The sequence below is a fragment of the Chinchilla lanigera genome, unplaced genomic scaffold, assembly GCF_000276665.1.
Source record: "Chinchilla lanigera isolate Chin_1 unplaced genomic scaffold, ChiLan1.0 scaffold00051, whole genome shotgun sequence".
Taxonomy (NCBI): Eukaryota; Metazoa; Chordata; class Mammalia; order Rodentia; family Chinchillidae; genus Chinchilla; species Chinchilla lanigera.
Genome location: NW_004955452.1, coordinates 3,402,015 through 3,425,559, shown reverse-complemented (window position 1 = coordinate 3,425,559; position 23,545 = coordinate 3,402,015). Strand labels below are relative to the sequence as shown.

At 48.6% G+C, this 23,545-nt stretch overlaps 1 protein-coding gene across 1 annotated transcript in view; it reads left to right on the top strand.

Annotated features, from left to right (window-relative positions):
• Tcea3 (transcription elongation factor A (SII), 3) overlaps positions 1-23,545 on the top strand; it is a 49,759-nt gene that overhangs the window by 8,623 nt on the left and 17,591 nt on the right. The window contains exons 5-8 of the mRNA XM_005394762.2: positions 6,967-7,029; positions 17,737-17,900; positions 18,078-18,134; positions 21,004-21,158. Coding sequence (XP_005394819.1) covers positions 6,967-7,029; positions 17,737-17,900; positions 18,078-18,134; positions 21,004-21,158 — 439 coding nt within the window. The remainder of the gene's footprint in view (positions 1-6,966; positions 7,030-17,736; positions 17,901-18,077; positions 18,135-21,003; positions 21,159-23,545) is intronic.

Below are 23,545 nucleotides of genomic sequence, written 5' to 3'. Positions count from 1 at the left end.
AGTTACAGAACAGTTGTTTGTCTCAACTCTACCCCTGCCCCTCCTTCCCTGCTCTAGCCAGGGAGTCCCCCAAAATCACAGGAGACTTGGGGAGGGCTCCGGTGCCACATCCATCGTGGTAGATTAACGCTTTGATGGATGTGTACATAAGTGAGCAAGGAAGATTGCTTGAGACCAGGAGTTTGAGGCCAAACTGGACAGCATAGTAAGATCCTGTCTCAAAAAAAGAAAAAAATCAGAAACAAAGCAAACAAAAGCAGGTAAGTTTTACCTGTTCTCTGTGTGACCAGATCGCTTCATTTCTTGTGAGTTTATTCATTGTCATAGTTACTTTTCTCTCACTGCTGATACAAAATACCACATGCACAAAGTTAAAGGGGGAACGGTTTACTTAGCTCAGATTATAGAGGCTTCAGTCCATAATCAGCTGGCTCCAGGGCAGGGTGGCATCACAGAGGAGAAACAGTTCAAGGGGGGGGCAGAAGGTGGCAAAGCAACAAGGGAGGACCCCAGCTCTTTCTATCCCTTATATCTTATCCAGGGTACTTAGGGCGGGTACACTCACACCTTAAACCTAGCACCCCTGATCCTAGCGTTACACCATGAATCAATCCCAGCGCATTATACACTCTGGATCCAGCCACATCTGAAAAAGCCTGACCTATGACTGCATGAGGCTTTGGAGGAACATCTATATCCAAACATAACACTCATCTGGGAGATAAGGGGTGGTACTAGGTAGCACCTAACTAAATACACCTGCTATACAAGAGACTTTAGCATTTTCAATATATCTGTCTGTTGACCCAGGGTATCTACTGTGTGGAACTCATTTTGAGAAATTAATCAGATGAAAGCAGAAAGGTTATGGTCTATGTGAAACTTCTTTCTGGTGGTGTTTCTGAAATATTTTAGAAATCTGAGTGTTTGTTTCTTTTCTTTTCTTTTTTTTTTTTTTTTTTTTTTTTTTTGTCTTTTTGAGACAGGGTCTCGCCTTGCAGTTCAGGCTGGCCTTGAGCTGACTTTATAGCCCAGGCTGGTCTTAAACTCACAATGATCCTCCTGCCTCAGCCTCCCGAGTGCTTGGATTACAGGCATGTGCCACCATGCCTGGCCAAGACCTTGTTTGTTTTTAGATGCTGAGGCTCAAACCCTGGGCCTTGCATAGGCTGGGCAAATGCTCTAACCCTTCTGAACCTTTTTTAAATGAATGTTTATCGTAATTGTATAAAATTATTGTTTTGTGGCCAATACTTTAGGAAATGAGGCTGTGAGAGGAGTGATTCTCAACCAGGAGAGAGATATTCCCCAACCTCCCGCTCCCATTTGTTATCTTTTTTTTTTTGTTTTTTTTCTGGTACCGGGAATCGAACTCACGACCTCGCAGGCGCTGTGCCACTGAACTAAATCCCCAGCCACTTCCCATTTGTTATCGTAAAAGAAATAGCTGTGATGGCAGAGCATAGTCCCACACTGAGAACCACAGTAAGTCCTCCCTACCTGTGGGCTCCACACATATGGGTGACATCCATGAATTCAATCAAGTGCAGAGCAAAAGAGTTTGGGAAAAATCTCTACTGAACATAGACATTTTTCTTGTCATTATTTCCTAAATAATATGGTATATCAAGTATCTACATAGCAGTTACATTATGTTTTATAACATAAATCTAGAGATTTTTAAAAGTCTCTAGATACGAGAGGGTGTGTGTATGTTGTATGCAAATGCTGCAGCATTTTATATAAGACACTTGAGAATCTACAGATTTTGATATCTGTGGAATTTCCTGGAAGCACTTTCCATGGACAGAGGAATGACTGTGCTTTTTAGTTTAAAATGTTATTGGGTACTCAATGTATTAACGATTGTGGTTTTTTATTTGTTTATTTTTTTGTTGCTTTGTTTTGTTGTTGTTGTTGTTGTTTTTGAGACAGGGTCTTGCTTTGCATTTCAGCCTGGCTTTGAGCTCACTTTGTAGCCCAGGCTGGCCTTAAACTCGCAAAGATCCTCCTGCCTCAGCCTCCCGAGTGCTGGGATTACAGGTGTGCACCACCATGCAAGGCAGGGATTTCTTTTAAAAGCTTAAAGGACAACAGGTGTGGGACAGGAGGCCATTGGAAGCAGAAAGCCAGGTTCTGCCTGAACTCGACCTCTCATTCTCTTCCTTAATCTCTGAATGACTTGTTAGTGTGACCTGAAAAAACATCACCATCTCATTTCTTTCTTCTGAAAATAAAATATTTAATTTGTTATGTACTATATTTATTATTTTTACTGTAGTTAGTTTATTATACAGGTAATCACTTGCTCATTGTAGAAAGTTTTATAAATACAAATACTCATAGCTCAGTGGTAGGAGGCGCTTACCTAGCATGTGTGAGGCCCATGGCTTGATCCCCGGCATTAAAAACCAAAAATTACCAATCAAGAAAATTTTTTAAAGGGGCTGGGGATTTAGCTCAGCAGCAAAGTGCCTGCCTGGCAAGCGCAAGGTTGTGAGTTCGGTTCCCGGTACTGGAGAAAAACCAAAAAAAAAAAAAAAAAGAAAATTTTTTAAATTATCCATTGCTAGGGCCGGGAATATAGCTCAGTGGCACAAGCACCTGCCTGGTGAGTGCAAGGTCCCGAGTTCAATTCCCGGTACCAAAAAAAAAGTAAAATAAAATTATCCATTGCTTAGAAACAAGTACATAGGGCCAGGGATCTAGCTCAGTGGCACAGTGCTTGCCTGGCAAGTGCAAGATCCTGAGTTTGATTCCTGGTACCAAAAAAAAAGAAACAAGTACATAATATATATTGCATATATACACATATAATTTTTATATAATTTATATGTGTATTATATATATTTTCCTATGTATTATTACTCAAAAAATTCTTGTTTTAATAAAACAGGATTATACTCTGTATACTATTTTGCAAGCTTTTTGCCTACATATATTCACTCATGTCAGCAGTAAATCATGCTCAATATCAACACTTAGAAAATGAAGCACAAGGAGAAATAACACCGTGAACATATTGATGTATATCTTTCTAGTCTTTTGAGAACATATCTATGCACATTTGTATTTTCTTAATAGAAGTTGAAGTACAATATGTGATATTTTCTGGGATCCTGACAGCTCACTTTTCGTAGGGCTTAGAGCTCTGAAATGTCACTAGGGCCGAGCAGAGACGGGCCACATCTCCCCAGCCTGCTGGAAGGAGTGAGCTACCCGCTGTGAACCTATTTCAGTTCAGTTAATGAACTACTTTTCACTTTTCTCTTCCTCCCTTCCTCCCTTCCTTTCCTACTCTTTCCTTCATGCCTTCCTTCCTTTTGGAATAGTGAGAACTGAACCCAGGGATACCTCTATCACTCAGCTATATCCCCAGTTCTACTGATTTGATTGATTGACAGAGTCTTGCTAATTTATACAGACTGGCCTCAAATTTGAAATGCTCCTGCATCAGTCTACTGAGTAGCTGGGATTATAGGCATGTGCCACCACACCCAGCTCACTTTTCTTTTTCTTTCTTTTTTCTTTTGCTTTTTTTTTTTTTTTTTCTTTTGCTGTGCTTTTTGAGACAGAGCATTGCTATGTAGTTCAGGCTGGCTTTGAATTCACTATGTAGCCAGGCTGTCTTCGAACTTGCAGTGATCCTTCTGCCTCAGCCTCCCAAGTGCTGGAATAACAGGTGTGCACCACCATGCCCATCTTTTTTTCTTAATCACTCATTATCATTATTTGTTAAACAAACATTATAGCCACATTAGTGAAATACGAAATGAGAAACATCTTCCCACAGCATACAGCCCTGGCAAACGATCTACCTATGTACATAATTTTTATATTCCTGTAGGTGGAATGCATAAACTATGGACTCCTTTTGGTCTTTCTATTGCATTCCAAGCTTTTTTTTTTCATATTCCTGAATAGTTTCCCTAACAATTATTTGTAATACCTGCAGAATATGTCTACCGTGTTCTCATAAAATAAACAATGAGGCGAGGCCAGAAAGTGGTGGATTTCCAGGTTCCATCCGTGCTTGCCCTCCTGTCTTCCGCTGCAGCTGGCACCTCTCCACCCGCAAGGGACATTTGGGGAGGAAGCTCAAGGAGAAATGCCCAAGGCCAAGTGTGGGACAAGAGGAGCATGTGAGCGAGGTGTCTCCTCTCCCTCCCTGGGTACTGCCTCCCCAGCGCTGTGTTTAAACTGGGGTGAGGGTTGGAGCTGGATGGGTCTGGCCCACAGGATGAGTAGGGCTGGTCCCAAAGCTGCCTCATCCTATCTCCCAGAGCACTTGAGCAAATGAGGTGGAATCTAGGAATCTCTGCAGACGATGCACAGCCTAGGAAGCAGGATCATCCGGACAAGCTGGAGCTCAGAAGCCGAGGGTGAGGGCGCCCTGAGGGCTTCTCTGTGCTGGGAGCTGCCCTTGGGATATAAAGATCTCAGGTCTTTTTCCCAGCAAGCCCCAATGCATAGGTACCTTTCCTTCCATCTCATAACTGAGGGAACCGAGGCTCAGAGAGAATGACCTGCCCAGGCAAGGCTGGGATGACAACTCAGGTACCTGACTCCTGTTTTAGTATTCTGAAATATCTGTGCGTATGTGCATGTGCTTGCGTGCATGTGTGCGTGTGTATGTGTGTTTGTATGCAGGTAGATAAAGGTTTGGGAGGAAAAACAAGCTCCATAGCATTGCTGAGGATGTAGCTCAACAGCACAGCACTTGCCTAGCATATGCAAAGCCCTGGGTTCCATTCCCAGAACCACCAAAATAAGTAAATAAACCTAACAGTTGTTACCCCTGGGAGGTTTCTTTTGCCACCTTTTTACATTTCTGGACTATTTGACTTCACGGCATTCAGCAACAAATCCTTAGAGAGCACCTGTTCAGCACCAGGCACTGTTATACGCTTGGAGTAAAGCCAGACGCATATGCGGTTGGGGTTCTCAGAAGCAGACGCTGACACGTGGATTCAGGTGCAAGTGGTTCATTTGGGAAGTGAGTCAGAGATGCAGGCAGAGGAAGGGGGAGAGAGATGGGGAGGGGAGGCAGCCAGCACCGTGCGTGTGTGCGTGTGTGCGTGTGTGTGTGTGTGTGTGTGTGTGTGTGTGTGTGTGTGTGTGTTACTAAGCAGCTTACTGCTGTGGGCACCAGGAGAGCACACGTCAAGTTGCCCCCCTGGAGGACATCTATCCTCGGCTCCCTCGTCTTCTGCCTGAGGGCTGCTGCTGGGTCCCTACCTCCTCAGCTCTTCTAGCCCACCTGGCTGCCCTGGAGAAGACCCGGAGGCAGAGGCCCAGGGAGTTTACAGAGGAATCCTGGGCACCAGGACCCTGGGAGGATGTGTGCCTACGGGGAAATGAGCTCAGCACAGAGTCCACCATGGTGACCAAAACCCGGTGAACTCTGCTCTTGGGAATTTTCCTGGAGAATGGTTAGACAATAAATATAATAAGGAAGGAAATTATATAGTATGTTTGTGATAGTTAATTGTGCCAATTTGAGTAAGAACGCCCGACTGGCCAGGGATGGTGGCACATGCCTATGATCCCAGCACTTGGGAAGCTGAGGCAGGAAGATCGCCATGAGTTTGAGGACAGCCTGGGCTACATACATAGTGAGTTCAAGGCCAGCCTGAATTGCATAGTGAAACCCTGTCTCAAAAAGACCCAAAAGAAAGAAAGAAAGAAAGATTCAACTAAATTGGATCATTATAGTTCTGGGTGTGGCTGAAGGGATTTGCTGAAGACAGAAGACCCACCCTGGGTGTGAATGCATGAACTGGCTTGCCATCTGAATGGAATGGAATAACGGGGAGATAAAGAAGGAGGGATCGGTTCTGGTTCTTCAGAGGAGCTCCAGGCTTCACCTTCACCTTGGACATCATTTTCCAGCACAGACTCTTCATCCTCCTGCTGCAGACTTGCACAGGACACTGCAGGGCACTCCAGGCCTTTGACTGCTCCCTTCGGCTCTCAGCACACAGACAGCCTGTTTGCACCTGACTCCGCAGGCGGCCGTTATAAGCCCATCTTGTAAATCCTTGTGTAGTTATGTATCTTGCATTAAATCTGTTTCTCTAGTAAGCACTGAGTGACACAATGTTAGAAGGTGACTCATGCTGTGGAATTAGAAGAAAAATTGGATAAGAAGATGGGGAAAGTCAGGCACGATGGTGGCACACACCAAACCCCAGCACTTGGGAGGCTGAGGCAGGGAGGTTCACCGTGAGTTTGAGACCATCTGGGGTACATAATGAGCTCAAGAACAACCTGGACTACATAGTAAGACCCCATCTCAAAAAGGAAACAGAACAAAACAAAAAACAAAAACAAAAAGATGGGGAATGGAATTTACAAACACTAATTTTATAAAACCAATAAAAGGAAAAAGAATAACAAGAATATAGCTAACCGCACTGTGGAAAATGAAAAAAGAAAAACTTTCTCACCTCTAATCTCATTGCTCTAACCTGACAGTGGTTATCGCAGATGGATGTATTTTCTTTCACCTTTTTTCTTCTAGGCATTGGTTTTCTTGCATGACTTGAGGTACGACATACGTCTAATTTGTCCCTTGTCATCTTAAATTCGGTTCTCCTCTCCTCTTCCTAAGGCGCCCTGCAGGGAAGCCCGAGGCCCCTCTCTTGTGTTCTCTGACAGCAATCTCAGGAATCCGGTCCCCATGGACTCCAGCCACCAAAGCATGCCAAAATGAGGGGGGACAGGGGCCCACTGAGATCTCGATAGGAGGAATTAGTTAATGACATGATGGAATGTGATGCAGATGCAGTGTATCTGCAAATATTAGGTGGGGGAGGCAGGAGTGAGCAGCCAGCACTGCTTGGGCCTTCCTCCCCGGGCCAGCTGTGGCCCAGGCCTCGCTCTGGGACGCCTTCTCCTAGCCTATTGGGACATTAGTACTGTTGCTGGCAACAAAACCATGTAATCTCGTTGCTCTTCTTTCAGGAGAGATTCTGTGGACTCCAGGTCTTCTGCTGCCTCCTCTCCGAAAAGGCCATCGATGGAAAGGTAAAGGAAGCCGCAGACTTCTCCACTGCGAAGGTCCTGTTCAGTGCATGTTCCTCTCTCTGGTTGATCAAAGAAGCCCAAGGGAAGCAGGGGGAAGGGGATCCCTTGTCTGTTATGCTGCCTCCAAATTCTAGGACCCACCCATGTGGTGGTGGCTGACCACATGCATTGCTCCATCCCTGTGTGGGAAACACTCTGAAGGTCAAGTTGAACCCACTAAGGACAAGGATCTTGGAAGCCTGTCCTGGGAGTGTTATTTCTAGATGTGGACTGAACTGGGTAGGGGATCCACCCTCAGGTACCAAAAAATCACCAAATCTCTCATTCATCGGATATGTATGGAGGGCCTAGGAACTGTTCCAGGCACCAGGGATACGAAAGGGAATCGAAGAAACAAAAATCATCACAGTCTTATTACATACAGTGAGTACATTATACAGTGGCCCAGGAGGTGACAGCGGCTGTGGAAACAGTAGAGGGAAGGGAAGGGGTTGAGGAAGGATGGTGATCAGAATGATGAGAAAAGGTCACTGGCGAGGTGGCCTTTGGGCAAATGCTGGAAGGAGGTGAGGGAGTTAGCCCTGCAGACATTGGGGTCTTTGCAAGCTGAGTGCAATGTGCCCGACAGAGTCAGAGACCAGTGAGGTGGTGGGAGCATACTGGGTGAGCGGTGAGGGTTGGAGGAAATATTTTCAGGGTCATCTACAAACCAAAACTGCTGGAGGGCGTTGAGCATGGGATTGTATCACCAGATTTGTGAGGTTTGCCCTGCAGGTCCAGACTGGGAGCTGAGAGCTGGTGGGATAATTCAGACAAGATGTGACAGTGCTTGCGTTGGGGTAGCAGTGGGGCTATAAGAAGAAGGGGTGGGCAGGGGGACACATTTTGAAGAGAGCGCTGACAGGGTTTCCTGACATTGGACGTGGGGTATGAGACAAAAAGAAGAGTCAAGAACGATTCCAAGATTTTTCCCTTCCGTCTCTGTAAGGGTAGAGTTTCCATTAGTTTAACTGAGGAAGACTGTGGAGAAATTAGGGCTGGGGCAGAATATCAGGAATTCAGGTTTAGAAGCCAGGTGTGTAGTGCACACCTGTAATCTCAACATTCTGGGAGGCTGAGGCAGGAAGATCACAAGTTCCAGCCCAGCCTAGGCATTAGCAGTTTACAGAGATCTTCTTTCAAAAATGAAAAAGGGCTGGCAATGTAGCTCAGTGCAAAAGTCCTGGCTCTACACTCAGTATGGCTAAAAAATAGAGATAAAAGAGTTCAGGCTTGGATGTGTGGATTTATACTGTGTGTTAAGTTATTCAAGCAGAGAAGTTGGATAAAGTTATTCCAAGGCTAGAATTCAGGAAGAAAGTCTAGGTGAGAAATATGAATTTCAGCCATTAGAAGAGATGTGAATGAAGGACCGAGTGTGGGTTTTTTTTGTTTGTTTTTTTCTTCTGGTACCAGAAATCGAACTCACGACATTGCGCTTGCCAGGCAGGCGCTGTGCTGCTGAGCTAAATCCCCAGCCCCAGAAGGACCGAGTGTGAATCATTCCGGAGGTCAGAGGAGCAGACTAGGGGAGACAGGGCAAGTCAGGAAGTGGCTTGGAGGTGGATCGAGGCAAAGGATGAGGGGCCAGGGGCCACACTGGGCTGCCTGGTGGACACTGAAGGCATTGGTTTCTACGAGAATACATAGAGAGGTGGATGAGTTATTTCAAGCCTAATGTACCAGGAAGACTGCCATTGGAAAGAAGAAGGGCACAAAAATCAGGTCATGTAAGGCTTTATGCGACTAAGCAGACCTGCGGCATGGCAGCCAAGTGCCAGCTCCAGCTGATGCGTGGAGACTTCCCTGAGCACCATCAGGGGAGGGAGTTAAAACTGTGCCCCGCCTCTGAAGAAAAAAATTCTGCGGTCGATTAGTAATGTCTGCCATGAAGGAGGCCTGGGAACAGGCGCTCCAGTGTGGTCCTGGTTCTCAGCAGGGCTCATTCAGAAATTTGTGGAAGTACTTTTGGTTGTTGCTATGAGTTAAGCAGGCGGCAGGGGAGAGACAGGAGACACTCCTGGCGTGAAGCAGGCAGGGGCTGTGTGATGCTAAGGGTCCTGGAATGGGAAGGAAGGGCCTGCATGCAGAAGCATTGTTCTGTTCCCAGTGGAGCACTGACCACTCACCCAGTTCTGGGCCTGAGGCTGGAATGAGCACATTCCACAGTGACGTAAGGATTTATACTGCTCCAGACTCCTCTCCTGGGTTTGCTTCATGGCCTTGAAGCTGCCTGACTCCCTCTCCTGATCCACTTCTTCCCTGAGGGTCTGTCAAACAGACGGTCCTTCTGGTGGCCGTACCATTTCCTGTTGGTTCAGTTTTAGGGGTGGATGACCAAAGGGACACAAGCAAGTCTTAAGGATTCACTTTACCCCAGTCACACTTTTTCTTGCACTCTCTGCCTCTGCATCTTGTCTTTCTTATTCATCTGCTGTGCACTGACAAACATATCTCAACATCCTCCCTGGGTCAAGGACACGTGCACACCCTGAGTAACCAGCAGAGACCACGGCAAAGTAGGAAGTATGTGCCCAGCTGATTGCAGCCTTGTGGAAATGTGGGCCCAGAGTGACACATCGTTTAGGGCTTTGGGGTCTTTGCATTTGTTTTTTGTTTGTTGAGATGGGGGTCTCACTACGTTGCCCAGGCTCATCTTGTACTCCTAGACTCAAGCAAATCTTCTGCTTCAGCCTCCTGAGTAGCTGGGACTATAGGCATACACCACCCTGCTGGATTCTTTTCCTGGTTGTTTTGTTTTTGTTTTTGTTTGTTTGTTTGTTTGGTTGTTTTATGTGTGTTTGTGTATGTGTCTTTTTGAGGCAGGGTCTCGCTATGCCATTCAGGCTGGCCTTGAGCTCACTTTGTAGCCCAGGCTGATCTCGAACTCGGCAACGATCCTCTTGCCTCAGCCTCCCGAGTGCTGGGATTACAGGCGTGCAGCACCACGCCTGGCTGGTTGTTTTTTTTTGGTTTTGTTTTTTTGCTTGCTGGGGATTGAATCCAGAAATGCTCTACCACTGAGCTATATCCCCAACCCTTTATTTTAAGACAGTATCTCACCAAGTTGCCGACGCTCACCTTTAGTGATCCTCCTGCTTCAGCCTTCTAAATGTCTGGGATTATAGGTGTGTGCCACTGTGCTCAACTTGTTTTCCAGTTTTTGTTTTTAAAGGAAAGTTAGACATGTAGATTTTCATATGAAACTTCTAATGGGGGGATCTGAAGATTGACCCCAAGGCCTTTGCACTGAGCTACATCCCAGTCCTTTTAAAAAGTTTTTAAATTTTGAGGCAAGGTCTCTCACTAAGTCACTGAATTGCCCTGATTGAGCTCAAATTTGCAGTCCTCTCGCTTCAGCCTCACAGAGTGCTGGAATTACAGGCATGCACTATAACGCATGGCTGAAAGCCCTATCTTTAAGTATGGGCAACATATTCTTATGTTTCTAAGACACAGCAGGACACAAAACATTATTTGCAGACTGACCGTTTGCAGTCTGTAAGGCCAGGCTAACACTGAAACTCACAATCCCAGATTTTTGTGGATCTAACCACTGGCCCAGAGGCACACACCAGAGTGCTTGCTCTTCAGAGGGAGTAGCAGTAACAAGGGGAACACAGGAAGGAGGGCTCAGCGTGATGGGAAGAGTCAAGGAAGGCCTGGGAGAGCGTTTTTCGAACCGGGAACTGAAAGGTAGAGAGGAGTTTGCCTGGCAGGCTGTCGGGGAGAAAGCTCCCCAACCGGCGGGAACAGCACATGCACAGCTGCGGCAGGAAGGGTAAGTGGTGCTCTGGGAACTGTAGCTGGAATACCAGGACACTGACTGCGAAGGGCGCCCTGGTGGCAGGGAAGGAAGCCGCACTTTTCTCAGCTGCCTTTAACCTGGCCGTCAGAATCCTTGGAATTTGGCGAAGCAGCTACGGTACGCTGCAGTTGGCAATGCAGTAACAGAAATGCCCTCGAGGCGGCGCACAGGAGCGGCGAACGGGGCTTTCAGAGGCGGTTGCCCAGACCTGGGGCAGGATTTTCTAACGGCTGGTGATTTTGCTGACACATCAGGGAGCAGAAGGAAGCTGGTGATGAGTCCAATCCACTGCCCCTACTCCTGCCAGCGATGCTCTCTTTGCAGTCTGGCGTGGTTTCCAATTCTGTGCATTGAAACAAAATGAACGCGGCCCCTGAAATGCTGCCCAGACACAAATCCCAGCCACCCAGCGGTGTTCCGTGCCCAGAAGCGCTCCAAGCAGCCTTGCCTTGCTCCAGTAAGAGGGCTCTGGAAAGCTCTACTGGAGACATAGTGACAAGTGTTGAAAAGAATCGGAAAGGCAAACAGACCTCGGTTTGTGGCGACTCTGCCTTTTGGTAGTTGGATGGGTGATCTTGGACAAGTCAGCTCAGGTCTCTGAGACAGTCTGTTGATCCGTAAGATGGGAGTAATTATGACCCTCCTGTCTGAGGTCATTATGAGGATCAAATGAGGGAAAGCACAGCACTAGCAGGCCTTGGTGTGGCATGGTAGTGCACACCTGCAATCCTACCCTCTGGGAGCTAAGGCAGGTGTATTGCAAGTTTGAGCCAACCTTGGGCAACTCAGTGAGACCCTGTGTCAAAACAAACAAACAAAACACAATAAAAGGGCTGGAGATGTAGCTCAAAGAGAAGACCATGAGTTCAACTCCCAACACCACAATAAATAAATAAATAAGTGGAGAAAAAGGAATGCCTAGCACTATTCCCGACCCATATGTGCTCAATAAATGTATATTGCATAGTGATAACACTTAACATGTACTGTGATCATCTTTATAAATTGCCTAGTACCTTTTAGTGGAATTTTCTTAGGTTCTTTAATCATTTCAACAATCCCTTGCTGGGTGTGGTGGCGCACACCTGTAATCCCAGAACTCGGGAGGCTGAGGCAGGAGGATCGTTGCGAGTTCCAGGCCAGCCTGGGCTACAAAGTGAGCTCGAGGCCAGCCTGAACTGCATAGTGAGACCCTGTGTAAAAAAGACAAACAAAACAAACCAATCCCTTAAGGTGGGTCTACTGTTCTTCCCATTTTACACCTATGAAAGCTGCAACTCTGAGAGGTTAAAGAACTCACCAAGGTCACACAGCTTACAGTGGGTGTCCCAACCCTACACCTGAGAGTTTGGGTTGGAGGCTAGGTTCTTCATAAGTGTTGTACCTCAGTGTAGACATTACAGAACTCTGCTGTTGCTTGTTATCCTCCTTCAGGAGAGCAGCTAAAGGTTCGCCCTCAGAGTTTTCCTCTGAGGAGCCCTAGGTGTGGAAGATATGTGCTGAGGCCACAGGTCAGAGAGCTTCACCCAGCCATAGGAGACAGCAGAGCATCTTCTTCTGCAGCCCAAAGAGGTCCTGGCTTCCTGTCCCCTAATGCAGCTCCGCCTGGACCCCAGGGGCGCCCTCATCTCTCTGCAGTCACCGCCCTCAGTTCATTCACTCAGTCATCCCTTCACTCAGCAGAGATGTGTCCACTGCTCCCTGCAGCCCTGGTGCGGGGCCAGAAGAGAGTGCGGAACGCGCCACAAGCCCCTGTGCTCTGCAGCCTGTAGCCCGGAGGTGGAGGCAGGCAGTGTTCATAAACACACAAACAAGTTAATTATAGATTTGGATAAATGCTTCGGAGGAAAGAAAGCAGGCAGGGGCAGTGTGCCCTGGCGGAGGTGGTCAGGGAAGGCCTCCCGGAGGCTGTGACATTTGAGCTGAGCCAGGGCTGGCGGGAAGGCAGCAGTGGAGGAGGAAGGGGCTTCCAGGAGGGGGACCCGCCCTTGCGGAAAGTGAGCCCGGCAGCGGGGCCCGGGGTGTGTAAGGAGCAGGAGGAAGCAGCGCTGTGGGGATCGTCCGTACGCCAGAGGGCAGTCTGCCGTGACATTAGGTTAGAGGGGACAGGGCGGGGCTGGGAGGCCGTGGTGAGAAGTTTGACTTGATGCTGAAAATAAATGGAGCCCTTAGGGCATCCGAACCCGGGAGTGACTCAGTCAGTGCCAAGCTTTCAAGTCCCTTTGGCTGCTGCGCGGCAAATGGACTTTAAGGAGGCAGGAGGACCACGGAGCCAGCTTCAGGGCTATTGTGGCTGTGCAGGTGAGAGCCCAGGGGCGGGACCTGGGCCCGGTGCAGGGAGGCCTAGCTCAGGGCTCCCAGGCCTCCTCCCTTAGCCCTTCCCTCCTGCTGCAGCCAGGAGAGAATCTCACTTCGAATCTCAGCTTCCTCACCACTCGGTTCTGCTCCCAGCCACCCTGTGGTCAGGCAGGTTTGCGTAGAATCAAGGGCAAATTAGTCTAGAACAGTAAAGCTGCAAACTGCATTAAAAATGCATAAAGATGGTGCATGCCTATAACCCTGGCTACTCCGGAGGGTGGAGCAGGAGGATTGCAGGTTTGAAGCCAGCCTGGACAACTTGGCAAGAGCCTGTCTCACAGTAAATAAAAAGGGCTGGGTGTGTCCCACTCTCCACGGGAGAGTGCTTCTGGGTTCCACCCTTAGGACTGCAAACAATGAAAATAAAAAAGAACAAATACAAGCAAGGGAATCCTTTTGGACAAAATTTTTTGGAATTCAAAGTATACACTAGACAAGAGCAGAAACTATGCCCCTGCCCACCTTACCAGTGGGACGACGCAAAGACAGCTTTGAGGACCATCAAGTCTCCAGTGATTCAGGGGTGTCAGTGGTGACAGCAGGGGTCTGAAGCCAGGCAAAACAGCAAAGGTTGATGGACAAAGTGGCCACTGGCAAAGTCCGCATTAGGAAGGCTCTCAGGATGTTGGGCGGGATTCTCTTGTCCCCCTAGGTTTTTAACACTGGGACCCAAGTTTTGAATACTGGCACCTTTCCAAAAGGCTAGTAGGGCTATTCAGTCAACCTTACTCTTAGACACAACTCTGTGGGCCTGAAGACTTTCTCAGAAGCTCAGCACCCCTTTCTTCCTGGAAGAAAGAAGTATATCTCCACACCGAAAGTAAATGTGAGAAGGAGCTGCAGATCTAGACCCCAGGGCTGCCCGATGCAGTTGCCCGGACTGAGCACTGTACAAATCCAGGAGGTACGGAGGTAACAGTGTGAAGGCTGCCCCCGGAGTTAGGAAACCAGCAGCCTCTTGGGCTCAATGTCGTCGGCCACTGGACTGGAGGAGGGAACCCTACTTTCTTTGACTCTGATGCGCTTTTTTCTGAACGAAGGCACGGGAACTGGCTGGCAGATGCCGGTAGGTTTCTGAAGGATAAGATGAAAAGAGTAGAGATAAAAGTGGACGAAGACTTCCTCAGGGCCAGGCTCCTCCTCAGAAATGGCTGTGAAAGCAGAGGAGTTCTTCAGCTATCACCAAATCGCTGTGCTTCTCCCGTGCCCCAGCGTGCTGAGCCCCTCCACATTGCCTGTGAACTGCAGACTTGCTGCTCCCATGCGACCCTGTCCAGAGGGCACTGTCCCCACCCCCCTCTGAGTGGCCAATGCCTCCTCACCACCCCTCGACACATTTTATGGATCTAATTACACTGTAAGGTGATCCATGGTCCTTTCCTAAACCTCAGGAGAAGGCGCTGGCATCTGAAGCTAATTGCAGAGACAGCCACAGAAATGCAGGGCAAGGGTCCTCATTGCACCACCAGCTTCTGTTTGGGAGGACTCAGAGGGACTGATGACAACTGGAGTCTGAGCGTCAGCTTGGTATTTTGTTGGCTTGTGCTAATTTTTTTTGGGGGGGGTACTGGGAATCGAACTCAGGACCTTGCACTTGTGAGGCAAATGCTGTACCACTGAGCTACGTCACCGGCCCCTGTACTAATAGTTCATTCTTTTTCTTCTTTTTGAGACAGGGTCTCACTATGTAGTTCAGCCTGGCCTTGAACTCACTATGTAGCCCAGGCTGGCTTTAAACTCACATCGATCCTCCTGCATCAGCCTTCTGAGGGCTGAGATTACAGACCTGTACCACCATGCCCAGCTCTCTGTTCATTATTTTTTATTGTGGTAAAATATACATAACAAAAGTTGCCATTCTATTCTTTCAGCATGAGAAAAACAAGATAAGCTTGTCATTTCAAATGGATTAAAATTTACCAAGTATATAGAACAAACTAGTTACCACTGCACATTCTGAGTTCCCTCGCTACTCTTCCTTCTTTTTTGCAGTGCTGGGGACTGAACCTAGGGCCTTGTGCATGCTAGGGAAGTGCTCTGCCACTGAGCTACATCCCCAGCTGAATTTTCTGGCCACATTTGGGGTTTTGGTTTGCTTTTTGTTTTGTTTTGTTTAGTTTGGTAGTACTGGGGATTGAACACTGCACTAAATCCCCAGCCTTTTAAAAAGATGTTTTATTTTGAGGCATAGTCTTACTGAGTTACCCGGGCTTGGTTTGAACATGCCATCCTCCTGCTTCAGGTTCCCACTGTGCTGGGATTACAGGCGTGCACCTCCACGCCCAGTTTCCTGGCTACTCTTAGTCACTGAATTTACTATATGGATTTTTCAAAATGTATATAACAGAGCAGGAGATGTAGTTAGTGGCAGAGTGTTTGTCTAGCAAGTGTAAAGCTGGGAGTGGTGCACATGCCTGTAATTCCAGCACTCAAGAGGCTAAGGCAGGAGGATCAATTGCCCGGAGTTTGAGGCCAGCCTCAAAATACATGGGGTACATGGTGAGTTCAGGACCCATCTGAATTACATATCAAAACCCAGTCTCAAAAAGAGAACAAAAACAGGGGACTGGGGATTTAGTTCAGTGGCACAGGGCCTGCCTGGCAAGCGCAAGTTCGTGAGTTCGATTCCTACCAGAAATAAAACCAAAAAAAAGAAAAAAAACAGTGTAAGACACTGGGTTCAAAAAAAAAAAAAAAAAAGACCCTGGGTTCAATCCCCAGTGCAGAAATAAAGTCTATCAATGTGTATGTATAAAACATAAAATTTACCCATTTTGCCACTTTTAAGTGTGTAGTTAAATGGCTTTGATTATATTCACACTGTTATGCAACCATTATGATCATCTGTCTCCAGAATTTTTTCATCTTCTCAAACTGAAACTCTTATGTTTTTTTTTCTGTTTTGAGACAGGGTCTTGCTATGTTGTTCAGGCTGGCCTTGAACTCACTATCTAAACCAAGCTGGCCTCAAACTCATAGCGATCTTCCTGCCTCAGCTTACTGTGTACTAGGGTTACAGATGTGCACCACTACAGCCAGCCTCCATATTCCTTAAGGAACTTCCCACTCTGCCCTCCCTTCAGCGGCCACCGTCCTCCTTTCTGTTACTATGAATCTGACAAGTCTCCATGAATGGAATCATACAATTTTTGTCCTTTGATGTCTGGCTTATTTCACTTATAACGTATTCATTGTTCATCTGTGTTGTATGAGTGAGACTTGCTTTCTTTTTATGCCTGAATAGTATTCCATTGTATGCATGCATCATATTTTGCTTATTCACTCTTCTACCTCTGGACACTCAGCAGCACTTTGTGAACAGGAAGATACGAAGCCTGTCTGAGCCACCAGCACAGAGTGATTGTCTGTTTGTTTGTTTTTGGTACCGGGAATTGAACTCAGGACCTTGCACTTGCCAGGCAGGCACTTGTGCCGCTGAGCTGTATCCCCGGCCCACAGAGTGATTATCAAATGTTACAACTGTCAAACGTTAAAAAAAAGCACATGGCTTATTACAAAAGTAAACATAGTCTTCATAGATTTCAAAGATGTGCATAAGGAAAACAAGAAAAAGTCTCCTATGCTCCTACCTAAGAGAGATAATTGCTATTAACACTGTGACTGTGACGGCCCTTCTCATGTTGAAGGCCCAAACCCCAGTGTGACTGTTCTTATACACAGGGTTTTTATGGCTATCTTAATGCTACATGAGGTCATAGGAGCAGAGCCCTGAACCAATAGGATTAGTGTCCTTATCAGAAGAGACATAGAGAGCTCACTTACTGTCTCATGTGCCCCATGTGGGGACAGCGAGAGAGCCGCCATCTACAAGCCAGGAAGAGACATGCATTTGGGCTGCACCTTCATCCTGAACTCCCCAGTTCGTCTTGAACGATGAGAATTTGCCACTGCAGTTTGTTTGGGCAGCCTGAGTTGAGACACGTGGTTGGCCTTCCAGGGTTCTGTGCACATATACGTATATGTTTGTGCAAAACGGGATCATTCTTAGGCGGCATATCACAGAGTTAAGAGAGAAGTGTTGGAATCCGACAGCCCTGGGGTGGAGTCTCCATGGTGCCTCATTCTAGGCATACCTTGGTTTGAAGCTCACTTGCTTTTTCTCCTCCTCTGTAAATGGGGATGATGAGACCATCTGTCTCCCGGCACTGCTATGAAGTTGACTTAGAAAATTCCTGTAAGAGCCGGGCGTGGTGGTGCACGCCTATAATCCCAGTACTCAGGAGGCTGAGGCCAGAGGATTGTTGCGAGTTTGAGACCAGCCTGGGCTACAAAGTGAGCTCAAGGCCAACCTGAACTGCATAGTGAGACCCTGTCTCAAAAAGACCAAAAAAAAAAAAAAAAAAAAGGAGGGTCATCTCCCTGCCTAGAGGGACCCATTCTCAAAGGGCCCCTGCAGACAGTTATGAACAGAGGATAGCAGAGAGTCTGGGGCAAAACAAGGAAGGAGTAGGTAAATGTCCTTTACCGATTGTGATCCGCAGATCAAACAGCAGCAAATCAAAAGCGGAGACCCCCAAAACACCCAGCAGCCCCTTGACTCCCACGTTCGCCCCCTCTGTCTGCCTCCTGGCTCCCTGCTACCTCACAGGGGACTCTGTCCGGGACAAGTGTGTGGAGATGCTGGCAGCGGCCCTGAAGGCAGAAGGTAAGGGGGCCTGGGCCAGAGCTGGAGCAGGGAAGGGGCTTCCCGAGGACTGGAGAGACGCCCTCTCACCCAGCACCCTCCCCTGGGAATGCCACAGGAAAGCTCTGTCCCCCAGCACGCTGACAACCCTGGCAAGGTCGAGGCTGGCTGATGTCTGAATCTCTTGCTGTCTTTTAGACAACTACAAGGACTACGGAGTCAACTGTGATAAGATGGCGTCAGAAATTGAAGATCATATCCTCAAGCCGGGCAGGGGCCATGGGGGCCTGGACACTAGTAGGGGCGGAGGGGGAGGGCTTGGGGAACGGTACCTGCTCAAGTCCAACTGCCTGCAGTGTTAAGTGTTGCCCCTGAGGGCCTCCTGCTAGGCTGTTAAGCTGTCCCTTGATCAGTATTGAGAATCACCCTGCCAGGTGGATCCCCAGTTGGTCTGGTTATAGGTAAGGCAACTGAGGCTCAGGGAGGCAAAGTCCCTGCCAAAGATTAGGAAACTAAGAATAGTTGCAGCTTTGGGATCTGAACACAGAAAGTGTGGCTGGAGAACCTGAGAGCTCAACTGCTGGGCCAGAGGGGCCAGGTCTTGATGTACCTCGGTGCATCAAGTCATTTTCTCTTGGACCCCAGTAGATGGAGACAACGGCATGTCCCACGCTTAGCCTTTCCCCGTTCCTGCATTTGCTTATCACAGCTCCCACTTTTGACTCCCTGCTAGATGCCAGGCACTGTGCCCGACATTTGACATTTCCTACCTCTGGTAATACTTCCAACCATCTCTCTGAGATAGGGGGCTGTTATTCCCATTTTACAGATAAAGAAACTGAGGCTCAGAAACTATTGAGTGTCAGGGCTCGGCTGAAAGCACCAGTCTTTGAATTCCTTATGCTGAACTCTTTCCTTAGGGCCCACTCCTCAGTTCCCATTTGAGAGGGGTCTTTTGTAGACAGGGGAAGTGACTCACTGTGATAGGGGCCAGAAGATTTTTGGCTCGGGAAAGAGTCTCTCTCAATGGTGCATGGAATTTCTTGTCCTGGAGACAAGGGTTTGCCTGTCAAAGAGGCGTGGAGAGGGGTAGATGGGATTTCCCAAAGGAGTGGGAGTCTGTGTGTCACATGGAGTGTCGGTGATCCTCTGGAGGCCTCCTGGGTCTACCTGGGGGCTCATGTGGGTCCCCTGGGGATGCACTGGGGCCAATCTGCAGACCTCAGACCTGGCTTCTCCCACCCTGCCTGGGTCACCCCTCGAATCCCCCAGTTTTCCTCTGACACCGTTCAGTGACAAGCTGGTAATACTGCAGCAAGTTCCCACCCAACACCTCAACAGACACGCAGCCTCATTCCTGTAAGCCAGGAACACGGAGCCTGGTGATTGAGACCTCCTCTTCCATCTCTCCAGAACATTTGTCCCTCCAAGCAGGTCCCTGGCACCTCCAGGCCCCAGTCTGAAGCAAAGTGGATGCTCAGGACCTGGTTCCTCGCCCGGCCTTTGCTGCTTACTTGCCTCCCCCACTGGACGTCCCTGCCCCTGGTCCAGAGGAGAGGAGACCAAGCGGTGGCAGCTCCTATGCTTTTGCTCATAGCCACAGGAAGATGAGTGTGGGAGGCTGAATACTCTGTGCCCCAAAAAGGATCCACCCCTCTGAGGTGTCAGAGGTCCCGGGGCTGCTCCCCGCCTCAGCCTCCCCTGTGGTCCTGGCAAAGAAAAGGAGGAGTCAAAAAGGAGGAGCCCAGCCGCCCCACACCTCAGCAGAGCCACACACCACAGATGCTGAATGGTGGATTTTTGAACATATATTTGGGCTCTCAGAGGCATTGTGGCATATTCTTTTCTTCTCACCTTTTTTTCCTTCTCACATTTGTATGGTACAGAGAACGTTAAAACGACAACAGCAGAAAGAACCCCACCTTCCCTCCCGCCGCCTCTAGCAAATCAGCCGTTTCCATTTTCCTCGCTCCCCACAGCCTCTCTCTTGTCTGAGGTTTTTCCCAGCAAAGGCTTTATCTTCCTGGCTCTGCTTGGCTCAGCAGACCAAGCAGGAGGCTGTGTTCCCTGAGTGCCGCCCGAGGGCGGAGCGTGGGAGCCCTGTCTGGGACGCGGCGTTTGGACGGGAGCTCACTGCGGTTGGTGGCCGGGGGCACCTGACTTCCTTTGGCTGAGTGGAGACAGCGCTGCTGCCGTTAGGGACTGGCTCCCAGCCCTGCCTCTGCTGGGACTCTTCCCTGAGGCCTTGAGCAAAGGCCTGTATCCTGTCTAAGTTCCAGCCTGCCCTTTTATTAATGGGAATAGAACCGGGCCATCCCTTCCCAAGGTGGGCTCCAAGGGATGACAACGTCTATTGCTAAGGAAAACGGGAAGAGAATCAATGACCAAAAATGTTGGGACCACCCGATTATGCAAAGCTAGACGATTTCTCTTTGTAGTGCTTCTTAGAGCTTTGCACAGGTGGATCTAAATCTTACCCTCTGACAGACAGACTCTCAGCGTCCAGAGGCCTTCTAGACTAGAGGTCATCTTTGTTGCTGTCATCATCCTTTTTTTTTGTCTTTTTGAGACAGGGTCTCGCTATGCAGTTCAGGCTGGCCTTGAGCTCACTTTGTAGCCCAGGCTGGTCTCGAACTCACAACGATCCTCCTGCCACAGCCTCCTGAGTACTGGGATTATAGGCGTGCGCCACCACTTCTGGCATGCTGTCGTCATTTTAACAGCCCATGAATGCTGAGCATTGCTAGTGCCAGACATCACCCCCGCACACCCTGTGACTCGGCTCACTCCATAACAGCCCTGAGTTTTATAAATGAGACAACAGAGGCACCGAGAAGTCCTGTGGCTCATCTAAGGTCACACGAAGCAAGGGTGTCTGTTCCCGGGTCCCTAGCACCGTAGTACTTCCTACCATCTAACCTCAGCTTGACGCTCTTTCTTGTCTCTGATGCTCCACTGACCCCAAGTGCCCAGTGAGACCCCCGGTGGGGAGCTGGAGGACACAAAGGTGCTTCCCGACCCCCATAGGAGGCCGGATAGAGGAAGAGATGGCCCCGGGTGCCCTCCTTCTGTGCCCTCCTTCTGTGCCCTCCAGGGATGGCTGTTTGGCCCTTGATTCTGCCACATATCTACCAGGAGCTCAAGAGCACCGACATGAAGTACCGGAACCGCGTGCGCAGCCGCATCAGCAACCTCAAGGACCCCAGGAACCCCGGGCTCAGGCGGAACGTGCTCAGCGGGGCCATTTCCGCCGGGCTCATCGCCAAGATGACGGCAGAGGTGAGGGGCAGCTGGGGCTGCGGAGGGCTGAGGCAAGAGGTCAGCCCTGGGCTCTGCAGGTCTGAGAGCCAGTGGCTTAGGACCCAGTGAGCCAAGGGGCTTTTTCAGCCAGAACCACCTCTGCACATGGTGGGGTTTCCGGTCATCAGGACGGTGAATGTGGCTGATTGGTATGAAGTGCTGTGCAGTGTACTCTAAAGGATGTGCACCGGTTTCACCTCCTCCCCAGCTGAGATAGCACAGGACCTTTAAACTGTCAAGTCGGAGTTAGTGTCTCTATGTGGAGCCCGTTCAATGGCAGAAATGTTTATTGTGCCTGTTTTTCAGATGAGGTCACTGAGGCCCACAGGAGTAAACTGATTTGCCCACGCACACAGCTAGACAGTGCTGAAGCCAGCAGGCAGCTGTCCGGTCCCAGGGCGCCTGCTCTTCACTTCTTTGTTATCTGCCTCTCTGTGGTTTAGTCCTGAATCCCAGTATGTACCCAGCTGTGGGCCAGAGCCGGGATAGGAGTCCAAGGTGAGGAGACAGATTTACAAATCTGCACAGCATAATATGCAGCGGTAAATGCTGTGTTAGAGCCACCCTAGGAATTTGCAGGAGGTGTTTACGGGCGTCCATAAGGGAAGAAAAGCGGAGTAAACCTTTTGGGGAGGTACAGAATAATCAGGTGCCTGGGAGCCGCCCAGCCTGCCTGAGTGGGTTTTAATTTTGTTTTTTTCCGGTACTGGGAATCAAACTCACAACTTTGCGCTTGCCAGGCAGGCGCTGTGCCACTGAGCTAAATCCCCAGCCCCCTGCCTGAGTTTGGATTCCACTTCTGCCACTTAGCTGTGTGATCAGTTTTTCCATCTGTAATGTGCAGATGAGACTAAAAGCTCTGGTGCAAAGGATTAAATGAGTTCATATACGTAAAGTGTGTAGAAGGTATACAGGAAGCAGGGACCCTGGGGCTCCTTAGCCTTCAGGGCGGGGCCTCAGGTCAGAATTAGTACATGACGGGCTCCTTCACCAGCCACTTGGATACAGAAACTTCAGCTGTGTACAGCTAGTGACAGATCCCAGGTCTGTTTATCAGAGCCCACATGTTTTGCATAGCTTCAGATGTGACAGCCAGAGCTACCTGGGGTTTCCCTGCAAATGTCCTGAGATTGGAGAAGCAACTCGGAGAAGGGGAGAAGAGACATGTTGGGCTTCTGGGGTGTGGGCCTCAGAATGTCTGGGAGCCCTCTGAAGCTGTTGGCAAGGGGTCCTGGGTGTGTATGATGCATGTGTTGTGTGCCTAGTGTTGAGTATATGTATGAGGGGCATATGATGTGTGGAGTATGAGCTTCTTGTGTATGTCCTGTGTGAGATGTTGCTGTTACAGATATGTTGGGGTATGTTTAGTGTTTAGTATGTGTGTGTGGTATGCAATTATGTATGTGCATGGTATATGGTAAGGGGATGTGTGTGGTGTGTGATTAGTGTGTATCGTTGTGGTGTGTAACTCGGGGTGCGTGTGGGTATACGATTAGTATACGTATGTGTGTGTGCTGCATAAAGTTGTGTGTGTTGTAGTATGAAATTCTTTTTTTGTTTTTTGTTTTTGGTACTGGGAATCGAACTCAGGACCTTGTGCTTGCCAGGCAGGCACATGTGTCACTGTGCTATATCCCCAGCCCCATGTGTTATAGTATGAGCATATACATTTTGCTTTTCTCAAATACCTAGAACAACAAGAGCTCTGACTCTAGGATAAAATGGAAAACTTGGCGCAGGTACCTGGGTTATCTTTCTGCTTAGTTTAAAATATCTGATCTTTTTGGCAAATAACAACATATGCTGAGAGTTATAAATTGCAATGTGCTTTACAAGATCTTAATCAGCTGAGCCTTCTCTAGCAGAAATACCATAGTTGGGTGCCTTACAAACAGCAGACATTTATTCCTCACAGTTCTGGCGGCTGAAAAGTTCAAGATCAAGGCACTAGCAGATTCAGTGTCCAGGGAGGCCCTGTTCCTTACAGACAGCACACCTCCTCATGGGGTGGGAGGATGGGTGGGTTTGGGGGGCCTCTTTTGTAAAGACACCAATTCCAAAGTCCTCAGGACTAATCATCTCCTAAAGACTCTGCCTCTAAACACCACCACCATGGGGGTTAGCTTTTCAACATATGAGTATGAAGGAGACCATCATCTTTTGCCCCAGGCAGAAATGTCTGTAAGAAATCTAGGGCACACCTATAATCCCAGCACTCAGAAGGCTGAAGCAGGAGGATGGCTATGAGTTCAAGGCCAACCTGGGCTGCATGGTAAGTTCAAAGGCAGCCTGAACTATACAGTGAGACCCTGTCTCAAAAAAAAGCTCTAGGGGCTGGAGATTTAGCTCAGCGGCACAACACCTGT